The sequence below is a fragment of the Solanum verrucosum genome, unplaced genomic scaffold (assembly GCF_900185275.1).
Source record: "Solanum verrucosum unplaced genomic scaffold, falcon-dt-bn FXZP01000093.1, whole genome shotgun sequence".
Lineage (NCBI taxonomy): Eukaryota > Viridiplantae > Streptophyta > Magnoliopsida > Solanales > Solanaceae > Solanum > Solanum verrucosum.
In genome coordinates, this window is record NW_026020065.1 from 2463259 (window position 1) to 2476418 (window position 13160).

Sequence of the window (13160 nt, forward strand, 5' to 3'; positions counted from 1 at the left end):
CTATTAATTTTAATTTAAATCATGACTCCACACCTATTTTTTCTGAACTTTAAAAGAACATGAATGATATGATTATCCAGATGTTAATTTGACGTTTGAAAATCGAGATGAGAAGCATATATAAGTGTTCTCACTATTCAAATAAGTCAACTTGGCCATGTGCATGAGATGACTCCATATTTTTCATTTGCATCATGCTGACTAGATTTAATTCAAAGTCAATATGGAGCCATTATAAGTCAACCGCTATAAACCAAAAAAAAAAAAAAATCAAATCAAATCAAAGTTGGGTCACATTTTCCACATAGTTAATTATGTTAACAAAAAAAAAAACATGGAGCCATTATAGTGTTTCACACTCAATGTCAAACGGAACAAACAAAAAAATTCAAACAAAATTGAGTCATATTTTCCTTATATTATACTCCCTCAATTGTGATTTTATATATTTTTTTTAGTATGAAAGATGCCTTTCTCAATTTTGAAAATAATTTAACTTAAACTTTTTGTTATAAATTGGCAACTCTATATCATTCTTATTATACATCATTTGCTCTCTTTCTCCTATCATGTTGACATCAAAATTTTCTTCATCTTCCAACATCTACAGTACTTTCATCCTCTTATCTCTTCTACTCAATATTATTTCTCTATGTTCATCGATCGTACTACCTACTACCCTAATCCTTCCAGTCACCAAAGACTCATCAACCCTACAATACATTACTGTAATAGGGCAAAGAACTCCTTTAATACCCGTAAACTTCACAGTCCACCTCGGCAGTGCAAGCTTATTGGTGGACTGTGAAAGTGGTTACAATAGTTCAACTTACAAACCAGTTCTTTGTGAGTCCAAACAATGTTCTTTTGCCAAGGCTGAGTATAATGCCTGTGGAAGCCTCTGCCTATCTAAACCGCGGCCTGGATGCAACAACAATACTTGCCATACTCTTGATGGAAATCCCATTACTGATACGTATACAGGTGCAGAACTTGCTGAGGATGTGTTGGCTATTGGTTCAAAGCCAGTCGTCCTTGTCTCTCAGCCAAAGTTTATTTTCACTTGCATTAGGTCTTTTATTATGACACATCTCGCCAAAGGAGTTACAGGTAGGTTGAACTGTACGTGTGATTGTCTTGTCTAAAAGTTTTTTTATTGTTAGAGAGAGTATACTTTTTAATTATTCAATTATTATACTCGTAGTACTCTTTTGTCTTAATTTATTTGGCACAACTGTAAAATCTAGATTCAAACTTCTAAATTTTGACCATATGATTTTTTTTTATTTTTTTTTTGGTCAAACAAACGGTTATATTGATATATCACCAAGTGTTTCATCCAGTTCTACCAATTTTGTGACGAATACTCCATGAAAAACACAACAGACAAGACCTTCCTTGTCCCTTCTTTATATATATTGTTGGATTTTTAGTCGTTATTCTTTTATCAGTTGACCTAGTCTTTAGGATTTTTGATTCCTTTTTGATTGTAGTAGTTTGCAGGTTGTACTGTTTTTAAGGAATTAGTGCAGTAAAGTGTCATAGTTGCTTTAGGAGTCATGTGCTCTATTTTAGGAGTAAGTTGATAATGGGACTGATATGTGTCCTATTTAATTGATTATTCTGTTAAGTATTTGCCTATTTATAGGCTTGAAGTCATGAATAAAAGGAAGTAGTGTTTTCAGCAAATTACTTTCTCTCCTTACGTATCTTTTTATTTCTCCTTCTTAAGTTTCCATCATATATATATATATTCATCTACTTTAGCTAGTACTCCATCTATCCATATTCTATCTGTACATGTTTGTCTCACTCTGCGTTCCTGCTGGATTTGGCGACATATCACTTGAGGTCTAGCTGGGTACTCTTTGATGCCATAAAACTTTTATGTCAGAATTCATGATCAAAGAATACTTGGTTGGCTCTCAAAATTTCAATTGTGCCATATAAATCGGAACAAGTAGTATATTATGCATCAGTCATACTAGTTCTTTTACATGTATGGGTCGCACGCATCACTCCATCATGAGGGGCCCGATTCAAGCACGTGGATTTGTATATATATATATATAAATGAGTGGCAGTGAGATTCAATCTGATCAGGATTTTTATGTATATAGCATGTTGAAGTATGTGACCATCTTATTTAAAAGTTTAAATTGTTAGAGAGAACACACTTATATTTTTAACGGTATTCTCAACATATTATGTCTCAATCACAGGAATTGCAGGTTTTGGACACAATAGTACAATATCCATTCCTAATCAACTTGCTTCATTAGACTCAAAATTCACCAATAAGTTTGGTATTTGCTTAAGCTCATCTACTACAAGATCTAGTGGAGTTATTTTCATTGGTTCTACTCCATATTATGTTTACAATCCTATGATTGATATCTCCAAGAATCTTGTCTACACCCCACTAGTCAAAAATACCTTTACCACTTCAAAGTTTTCAGAGTACCATGTCAAAGTTTCATCCATTCAAATCGCGGGAAAAAATGTGCCATTAAATAAAACATTGTTATCTATTAAGAAAGGACTTGGTGGAACAAGAATCAGCACAACGACAGCTTTCACAATCTTACACACTACCATTTACGATGTTGTTAAAACTGCTTTCATCAACGCGCTTCCTAAGAATGTGACAATTGTAGAGCCTCCTACGAAACAATTTGGACTTTGCTTTAGTTCAAAAAACATTAGAAACACAAATGTTGGACCAGATGTTCCTGTGATCGATATTGTTTTTCACAAGAAGAGTGCATTTTGGAGAATTTATGGAGCAAATTCAGTGGTACAAGTTAATAAGGATGTTATGTGTTTAGCATTTGTGGGACAAGATCAAACAAGGGCACCATCAATTGAGATAGGAGGATATCAATTGGAAGAGAACCTCTTGATATTTGACCTTCCACAAAAGAAGATAGGTTTTAGCTCTTCACTCAAACTTCAACAAACATCATGTTCTAAGTACGAAAAAACATCATGAACTTTTATTTTCGTTTTGAAGTTTTCATGTTTTTTTTTTCCTTTCTATGCTTGTTGGAATTAATAACACTTAAATCCTATATACACCTATCTCAATTATTCCCAGTTGGATTTGTTTATTTATTGTCTAGAGAAAGTGTCATTATTAATTTCTTAGATAAAGATTGCACCAGGTTTGACTTCGTAATACTAACTTCTCTTCTTAATTTGTAATGTATATAATATAATCTCCTCCCTTGTTTTGATTTCTTTGTTACTAATTTTTAGATTATTTTTTTTTGCTAATTGTTATAATTGTTTGACAATTATTTTCTTTCAACTGTTACTCTGTGATCTGTTGAGTCTTATATAATGAAACGTCTCACCAAAGGGGTCACAGGTTGTCACGCCCCAAACTCAAGGGGCGCAACTGACTCCTAATGCCAAAACTCAGGCCCGAGCCGACCCTGCTGAACCATTTGCTACCAGCACATGGCAGTTACATGCAATTAAGAAAACAAACAAGTATATCTCGGCTTAAAACTAAGCCCTCGGCCGGCAAGGCCCCTGTCAACAGATCTACAAAAAAAACAGCAACTCCCAAGAGTTCATATAAAGAAATTGTAAACTAGCACAGAAGTCCTGATTGGGCCGTCAAGGCCACCATGATCTCTATACTAAAACTGAAAGCAAGTATATAACAAGACAACGCATCACACAACCAATAAGCTTCAGCAAACCAACAAACTAGGCCAGCATGGCCATAATGTAGTTATAAACCCCACACACTAGTCTGCAAGCCTCTAAGAGTATTAACGATTGGCGGGACAGGGCCCCAGCCTACCCATAAAAATATGTACAACAAAATCTAACAAACCTCCAAACACTGGCAGCTCCGGAGGAAAGGGGCTAGCCAACGGAAAAGAAGTCAATCCTGCTGCTGAGGAGGTCTACTCAGTCATCTGTCAGGACCTGCATGCATGAATGCAGCGCCCCCAGGCAATGGGGCATCAGTACTGTAACACCCCGTATTCAAAATAGACAAAAAATGCAGATTTTGAGAAGTTGCAGGTGCAACTTACGGTCACCATCCACGGACCGTAGGTCAGACCACGGCCCGTGCTGGTGGTCCGTGGTTCACCACTGCAACCCCTCCCCAGCCAGCTCAGAAAATTGGTTAAGTCTCGACTCACGGACAGACCCACGGTCCGTAGATCAGACCACGGTCCGTGGTCTGTGTCCGTGGATCAAGACCTCCTTACCCAGCCTCTGACACGAACTACGGTTGACCAGCATAGACCGTCGTTCGATCCACGGTCCGTAGGTCTGACCGTAGATCGAAGGATAGCAGCCAGTTAGCTGAAAATTCTGATGGGTCAACTTCAGATGGTCATAACTTTTAGCACAAAATGAATTATGTGTCCTATGACCTATGGTTAGATATATAATTGAATTACCTTTCCAACGCCACTGAGTTTGCTAAATTCCGACCTCCGAGTAAAAAGTTATGCCCGTTTTAGTGAAGACCTGTCGGGCAGACTCGAACTACGGACCCAATCTACGGACCGTAGATTGACCTACGGCCCGTAGGTCCATTCCGTAGATCACTCCGACAGCAGTTAATTCAGGGGTCTTTTGGTCTTTTCCTATTTCGTTGAACCCCTAAGATATGTCGTTTAGACCCTAAATCATGAGATTTTAATTAGTTTAAGCCTAGAAACATAACTAGAACTTACCTAAGTCAAATCATTAATCAAACTTAGAAGAATTAGAAGCAAGAGAGGAGAAAAAGGTCAAGAACCCTAGTTCAAGAACGCAGCGAGGTTTCTTCAGTTCCAGCCCCGAAATCGAAAGATTTCTCCGTGGAATTCGTCACCAGGTATGTGGGATTTCACTAGTGGGTTCCTTTCGCCCATTAGGTCCCTAGAATTCAGTCAGATTCTTGATTCCATGATTATGAACAGACCTAGGGTTTCTAGAATTATAGCAGATCATCATGAATTAGTTATTTAAATGTTCCAAATTAGATTATCATGTTATTGCTCAGTTTATCGCATGAATTTCAGAACCCTAGCTATGTATTTCTTTAGTTCTTGAATTACACATGCTAGGTCAGGTATTTCAGTATTCAGTTTTACATGCCTCAGTTTATGAATGCATCATTATCAGATTAATTGTTGCATTCTCAGTTTGCATGTTCAATTCGAGCTATCCAGTATTTACAGAAATTCAGTCATAACCAGTTAACTACTTAATTCATTGGGAGTAGCATAATACCGAGTTGGACTAGGGTTTCAGCGTACCCATATAGTCCCAGAACTACGAGCCACGTAGGTGTAAGTCCCCTCTGTGGGCAACATCAGTTTAGTGATCACGCCAGCATGCCTCTATACCTCTGGCAGGGTATATTGGGTCCTCTTGATGGGGCGTATACATCGGACTCCACATTTAGCTCATGTGGTTTTATGTCGGTTATTAGTAGCTCCCACAGTTCAGTCAGACTCTATTGCATTGACCATATTTCAGTACAGTCAGTATTCAGTCTCAGCATGTTATAAATTTGGTCATTGCATTCAGTTAGCTCAGCATTCAGTACTTCAGTATCTATATCATGTTCAGATTATATCATTGCTCAGTATGCTTTGTTCTGTTATATGTTATTTCAGCTTTACTCCATCCTGCATGCTCAGTACCTTTCAAGTACTGACGCATACGTGCGCTACATCTTCTCGTGATGTAGGTTCAGGTCCTCAGCATCCAGATCACGCTTAGATCGATTCCCGATCTTCAGTTCAGCAAAATCAGTTGGTAAGTCCTCATTCTCCGAGGACAATAGTCATGAGTTTCATTTCAGTATTTTTAGTCTTTAGTTTCAGTTTTGCTAGATCTAGTTGGGGCATGTCCCAACATTTCTAGTCAGTTTAGAGGCTTATTTCAGACATAGTTAGATTCAGCTTAGTGTTTTGAGTTTGATATTTCTTTTGTATTAAACTCTCAGATTTCATATATTAAGTTATAGTATATGGGTATTCCCCATCTTTTCAGATTTAATTATGAATTAGCTTTTGCATCAGTTTATTTTCTTTAGTATGCTCATGATCATGCCAGCAGGGTTAGCTTGGGATCACTTGTGGTCCTAGGTCCCGTGTTCGCGTCTTGGGGGTAGCTCGAGGCGTGACAAACTTGGTATTAGAGCATTAGGTTTAAGTGTCCTAGGATGTCTGAAAAGCCGTACTAAGTAGAGTCCTTTTCATGGGTGTGAAGTGCACCACATCTAATGAGAGGGAGGCTATGAAGTGTTTTAGGAAAACTTCACTTTCTTGATATTCTTATCGTGCGTTGGTATGATCTCCTTTCTAATCCATCGTTATACGCTTAAGATCATGCCTTTTGATAGAACTTACACAAGGAATGCAAATTCACGCAATGCTAACGCAATTCCTCTAGTCCCAGACCTTGAGGTTAAGAATGAAGAGTCTCAGAATGCGATCCAACTATTGGCTCAGAGTATGACCAACAAGAACAATCAGCAGGTTCCAATTCCTACTAATAGAAATGGTGGATCAATGGCAGCTAGAGTTTGAGATTTTTATAAGGATGAATCCGCCTGAGTTTTAGGGTCACAAGTTGGTGAAGACCCACAAAACTCATTGATGAGGTCAAGAAGATCTTTAGAGTGATGCAAGTGACTAGTAATGGTAGGGTTGAGTTGGCATCCTACCAGCTTAAGGATGTGACTCACATATGGTACACTCAGTTGAAAGATTCAGAGGCTACTTTGCCTCATGTAACTCCTTACATAGCAGTCCAATTGAGTGTTAGTCTAGAAACTCTCTCAGAACCTTTCTCAGTCTCTACTCCAGTTGGTGACCCAGTTATAGCTAGACGGGTATACAGAAATTGCCCTGTCACAGTCTCTCAGAAAGTCACCTCAGCAGATCTTGTAGAGTTAGAAATGGTAGACTTCGATGTCATTCTAGGCATGGATTGGTTACATTCATGTTATGCCTCAGTTGATTGTAGAACTAGGATTGTTCGTTTCCAGTTTCCAAACGAACCAATCCTAGAATGGAAGGGTAGTAGCTTAGCGCCTATGGGTCGATTCATTTCTTACCTTAAGGCCAGAAAGATGATCTCTAAGGGTTATCTCTATCATTTAGTTCGGGTTAAGGATTCTAGTTCCGAAACCCCAACTCTTGAGTCAATTCCTGTAGTCAGTGAGTTTCCAGAAGTGTTCCCAGAAGATCTTCCTGGAGTTCCTCCCGAAAGGGAAATAGACTTTGGAATTGATCTCCTTCCAGATACCCAGCCTATCTCTATCCCTCCTTATAGAATGGCTCCAGCTGAGCTTAAGGAATTGAAAGAGCAGTTGAAAGACCTGCTAGATAAGGGCTTCATCAGACCCAGTATTTCGCCATGGGGTGCACGAGTGTTATTCGTGAAGAAGAAAGATAGTTCTCTCAGAATGTGCATTGACTATAGGCAGTTGAACAAGGTCACAATCAAGAATAAGTATCCCATCCCCAGGATTGATGACTTGTTTGACCAACTTCATGGTGCTAGTCATTTCTCAAAGATAGACCTCAGATCAGGTTATCATCAGCTTAGAGTCAGAGATAGTGACATTCCGAAGACAGCCTTCAGAACTCGGTATGGTCATTACGAATTTGTAGTTATGTCATTTGGACTAACTAATGCTCCTGCAACTTTCATGGATTTGATGAACAGAGTGTTCAAGCAATACTTGGACTTGTTCGTTATCGTCTTTATTGATGATATCCTCATTTACTCTAGGAATGAGGAAGAACATGCGAGTCATTTGAGAGTTGTTCTGCAAACTCTCAAAGATCGCCAGTTATTTGCAAAATTTAGTAAGTGTGAGTTTTGGTTACAATCAGTTGCCTTCCTTGGGCATATTGTGTCTAGTGAAGGAATTCAAGTAGATTCCCAGGAGATAGAAGCAGTGAAACAATGGCCCAGACCTACCTCTGCTACAGATATCAGAAGTTTCTTAGGTCTAGCAGGTTATTACAGAAGGTTTGTGGAAGGATTTTCATCCATAGCCTCTCCATTGACTAAGTTAACTCAGAAAAAGGTTAAATTTCAATGGTCAGATGATTGTGAGAAAAGCTTTGCAAAACTGAAAACTAGGTTGACTACAGCTCCTGTTTTGACTCTACCAGAGGGTTTAGATGGTTATGTGATCTATTGTGATGCATCCAGAGTCGGCCTAGGTTGTGTGTTGATGCAGCGTGGTAAGGTTATAGCTTATGCTTCTAGACAGCTTAAGGTACATGAGAAGAATTATCCAACTCATGACCTCGAGCTAGCAGCAGTGGTGTTTGCACTTAAGATTTGGAGACATTACTTGTATGGTGTTCATGTAGATGTGTTCACAGATCATAAGAGCCTCCAGTATGTATTCACCCAGAAAGAGTTGAATCTTCGCCAGAGAAGATGGCTAGAGTTCCTCAAAGATTATGATATGAGTGTGCATTACCATCCTGGTAAGGCAAATGTAGTAGCAGATGCCCTTAGCAGACTATCTATGGGTAGTGTAGCACATGTTGAGGAAGAAAGAAAAGAGCTAGCAAAGGATGTTCACAAACTTGCTCGCCTAGGAGTTCGTCTTATGAGCATATCAGATGGTGGTGTAACGGTTCAGAATGGGGCAGAATCTTCTTTGGTAGTAGAGGTTAAGGAAAATCAAGACAGTGATCCAATTTTGCTTGAACTTAAGGGTGCAGTCCACAATCAGAGAGTGGAGGTTTTCTCCCAAGGGGGAGATGGTGTACTTCGCTATCAAGGTAGATTGTGTGTTCCTGATGTGGGTGAATTGAGACAGCATATTCTCGCAGAAGCCCACAATTCCAGATATTCTATTCATCCAGGTGCTACTAAGATGTACCGTGATCTACGGGAAGTCTATTGGTGGAATGGTATGAAAAGAGATATAGCAGACTTTGTGGCTAAGTGCCCCAATTGCCAGCAAGTAAAGGTAGAACATCAGAAACCAGGAGGTATGACTCAAGAGATTGACATTCCTACTTGGAAGTGGGAAGTGATCAACACGGACTTCATCACAGGTTTACCTCGTACTCGCAGACAACATGACTCCATTTGGGTGATTGTTGATAGGGTTACTAAGTCTTCTCGCTTTTTGGCGGTCAAGACTACAGATTCGGCGGAGGATTACGCCAAGCTTTACATTAATGAGATTGTGAGGTTGCATGGAGTTCCTTTGTCTATTATCTCAGATAGAGGTCCTCAGTTTACATCTCATTTCTGGAAGTCATTCCAGAAAGGTCTTGGTACTCAGGTTAACCTTAGCACAGCATTTCATCCACAGACGGATGGTCAGGCAGAGCATACCATTCAGACCTTAGAAGACATGTTGAGAGCTTGTGTGATCGACTTCAAGGGTAGTTGGGATGATCACCTTCCTCTTATTGAGTTCGCCTACAACAATAGTTACCATTCCAGCATTCAGATGGCCCCTTATGAGGCATTATATGGGCGTAGATGTAGATCTCCAGTTGGTTGGTTTGAAGTAGGTGAAGCAGCCTTGATAGGACCAGATTCGGTCCTTGATGCTATGGAGAAAGTGCAACTCATTAGAATAAACTTAAGACTGCTCAGAGTCGCCAGAAGTCTTATGCAGATGTGAGAAGAAGGGAACTAGAGTTCCAAGTTGATGATTGGGTTTTCTTGAAAGTGTCACCTATGAAAGGGGTGATGAGATTTGGCAAGAAAGTAAAGCTTAGTCCCAGATATGTAGGCCCTTACCGGATTTTGAAAAGGATTGGTAAAGTGGCCTATGAGTTAGAGTTGCCAGCAGACTTAGCAGCAGTGCATCCAGTCTTTCACATTTCTCTTTTGAAGAAATGTGTGGGTGATCCAGCATCCATAGTGCCATTAGAGAGTGTGGCCGTGAAAGATAGTCTTTCTTATGAGGATGTACCAGTTGAGATTCTCGATCGTCAGGTTAGAAGGTTGAGAAATAAAGAAGTCGCTTCAGTCAAGGTTTTGTGGAGGAGTCAGTCAGTAGAGGGAGCTACTTGGGAAGCAGAAGCAGCCATGAAGTCCAAGTATCCTCACCTCTTTCCTTCCGATCCCATTCCAGCTTGAGGTAATAGTTCCTCTTCAGTTTTTCAGTCATTGATGCGAAAATTCAGTCTTAGAATCATGTTCCTTCAGTTTGTACTTGCATTTTCAGCGTATTTGCATGTCCTTGGAACTCAGTTCAGTCAGAAATTCAGTTCTCAGTGTTCAGTGGTAGGGATTGCAGCCCTCTCCCTCCATTTCAGCTAGTTTAGCCTTCATTCGAGGACGAATGGTCCCAAGGGGGAGATAATGTAACACCCCGTATTCAAAATAGACAAAAAATGCAGATTTTGAGAAGTTGCAGGTGCAACTTACGGTCACCATCCACGGACCGTAGGTCAGACCACAGCCCGTGCTGGTGGTCCGTGGTTCACCACTGCAACCCCTCCCCAGCCAGCTCAGAAAATTGGTTAAGTCTCGACTCACGGACAGACCCACGGTCCGTAGATCAGACCACGGTCCGTGGTCTGTGTCCGTGGATCAAGACCTCCTTACCCAGCCTCTGACACGAACTACGGTTGACCAGCACGGACCGTCGTTCGATCCACGGTTCGTAGGTCTGACCGTAGATCGAAGGATATCAGCCAGTTAGCTGAAAATTCTGATGGGTCAACTTCAGATGGTCATAAATTTTAGCACAAAATGAATTATATGTCCCATGACCTATGGTTAGATATATAATTGAATTACCTTTCCAACGCCACCGAGTTTGCTAAATTCCGACCTCCGAGTAAAAAGTTATGCCCGTTTTAGTGAAGACCTGTCGGGCAGACTCGAACTACGGACCCAATCTACGGACCATAGATTGACCTACGGCCCGTAGATCCATTCCGTAGATCACTCCGACAGCAGTTAATTCAGGGGTCTTTTGGTCTTTTCCTATTTTGTTTAACCCCTAAGATACGTCGTTTAGACCCTAAATCATGAGATTTTAATTAGTTTAAGCCTAGAAACATAACTAGAACTTACCTAAGTCAAATCATTAATCAAACTTAGAAGAATTAGAAGCAAGAGAGGAGAAAAAGGTCAAGAACCCTAGTTCAAGAACGCAGCGAGGTTTCTTCAGTTCCAGCCCCGAAATCAAAAGATTTCTCCTTGGAATTCGTCACCAGGTATGTGGGATTTCACTAGTGGGTTCCTTTCGCCCATTAGGTCCCTAGAATTCAGTCAGATTCTTGATTCCATGATTATGAACAGACCTAGGGTTTCTAGAATTATAGCAGATCATCATGAATTAGTTATTTAAATGTTCCAAATCAGATTATCATGTTATTGCTCAGTTTATCGCATGAATTTCAGAACCCAAGCTATGTATTTCTTTAGTTCTTGAATTACACATGCTAGGTCAGGTATTTCAGTATTCAGTTTTACATGCCTCAGTTTATGAATGCATCATTATCAGATTAATTGTTGCATTCTCAGTTTGCATGTTCAGTTCGAGCTATCCAGTATTTATAGAAATTCAGTCATAACCAATTAACTACTTAATTCATTGGGAGTAGCATAATACCGAGTTGGACTAGGGTTTCAGCGTACCCATATAGTCCCAGAACTACGAGCCACGTAGGTGTAAGTCCCCTCTGTGGGCAACATCAGTTTAGTGATCACGCCAGCATGCCTCTATACCTCTGGCAGGGTATATTGGGTCCTCTTGATGGGGCGTATACATCGGACTCCATATTTAGCTCATGTGGTTTTATGTCGGTTATTAGTAGCTCCCACAGTTCAGTCAGACTCTATTGCATTGACCATATTTCAGTACAGTCAGTATTCAGTCTCAGCATGTTATAAATTTGGTCATTGCATTCAGTTAGCTCAGCATTCAGTACTTCAGTATCTATATATTGTTCAGATTATATCATTGCTCAGTATGCTTTGTTCAGTTATATGTTATTTCAGCTTTACTCCATCCTGCATGCTCAGTACCTTTCAAGTACTGACACATACGTGCGCTACATCTTCTCGTGATGTAGGTTCAGGTCCTCAGCATCCAGATCACGCTTAGATCGATTCCCGATCTTCAGTTCAGCAGAATCAGTTGGTGAGTCCTCATTCTCCGAGGACAATAGTCATGAGTTTCATTTCAGTATTTTTAGTCTTTAGTTTCAGTTTTGCTAGATCTAGTTGGGGCATGTCCCAACATTTCTAGTCAGTTTAGAGGCTTATTTCAGACATAGTTAGATTCAGCTTAGTGTTTTGAGTTTGATATTTCTTTTGTATTAAACTCTCAGATTTCATATATTAAGTTATAGTATATGGGTATTCCCCATCTTTTCAGATTTAATTATGAATTAGCTTTTGCATCAGTTTATTTTCTTTAGTATGCTCATGATCATGCCAGCAGGGTTAGCTTGGGATCACTTGTGGTCCTAGGTCCCGTGTCCGCGTCTTGGGGGTAGCTCGGGGCGTGACAAGTACAAAATAATGTACAGAGTATGAAAGGCAATAGGCTATGATCAAGTATCTTAATATACTGGAATAATCCGATAAATAAATCAAAGATAAGATAAGTGTACTGACCTGCTCATAAATCTAAATTTATCAAAAATAATAAAACAACAACCTAACAGAGCCCCCATAAGCTCGGCATGTACAAACAACACACAAGACCACCTACTCAGGCCCTCATAAGCCCGGAAGGTGCCAATCAGTCTATATACCCCTATCGATAGTCCCCTAGCCCTGTAGACAATCACATAGCCCTCTTAGGCATTAATATAGCCCCATAGCAGCACATAGTTCTCTTAGGTATCAACATAGCTTATAGACAACTCATAGTCCTCTTAGGCAACAACATAGCCATGTAGGAAGCCCATAGCCTTCTTAGGCGTCAATATAGCCCTGTAGGCAACTCATAGCCCTGCTAAACATCAATATAGCCCCGTAGGCAACATATAGCCCTTTTAGTTATCCATCTGGCCCCGTAGGCAGAACATAACCCTTCTAGGCATAAATCACATTCATGTAGCTAACAACAATAGCCTCAAGGGCAACAATAACAATCAAATCATTAAAAGCGAGCAATCTAGTTATAAGCAACCTGTACAAATAGCCTCTAAGTCGTGTCCAACATAGGGACACTACTA

General features: G+C 40.0%; 2 protein-coding genes across 2 annotated transcripts in view; one reads left to right on the top strand and one right to left on the bottom strand.

Annotated features, from left to right (window-relative positions):
- Nucleotides 1-13160, bottom strand: part of LOC125823662 (uncharacterized) — a 608951-nt gene that overhangs the window by 522314 nt on the left and 73477 nt on the right. The window lies entirely within an intron of this gene.
- On the top strand, nt 570-2992 carry LOC125823658 (probable aspartic proteinase GIP2). The gene is made up of 2 exons (XM_049503012.1): nt 570-1110; nt 2223-2992. The coding sequence occupies exons 1-2, from the start codon at nt 570-572 to the stop codon at nt 2990-2992; spliced, it is 1311 nt and encodes a 436-aa protein (XP_049358969.1).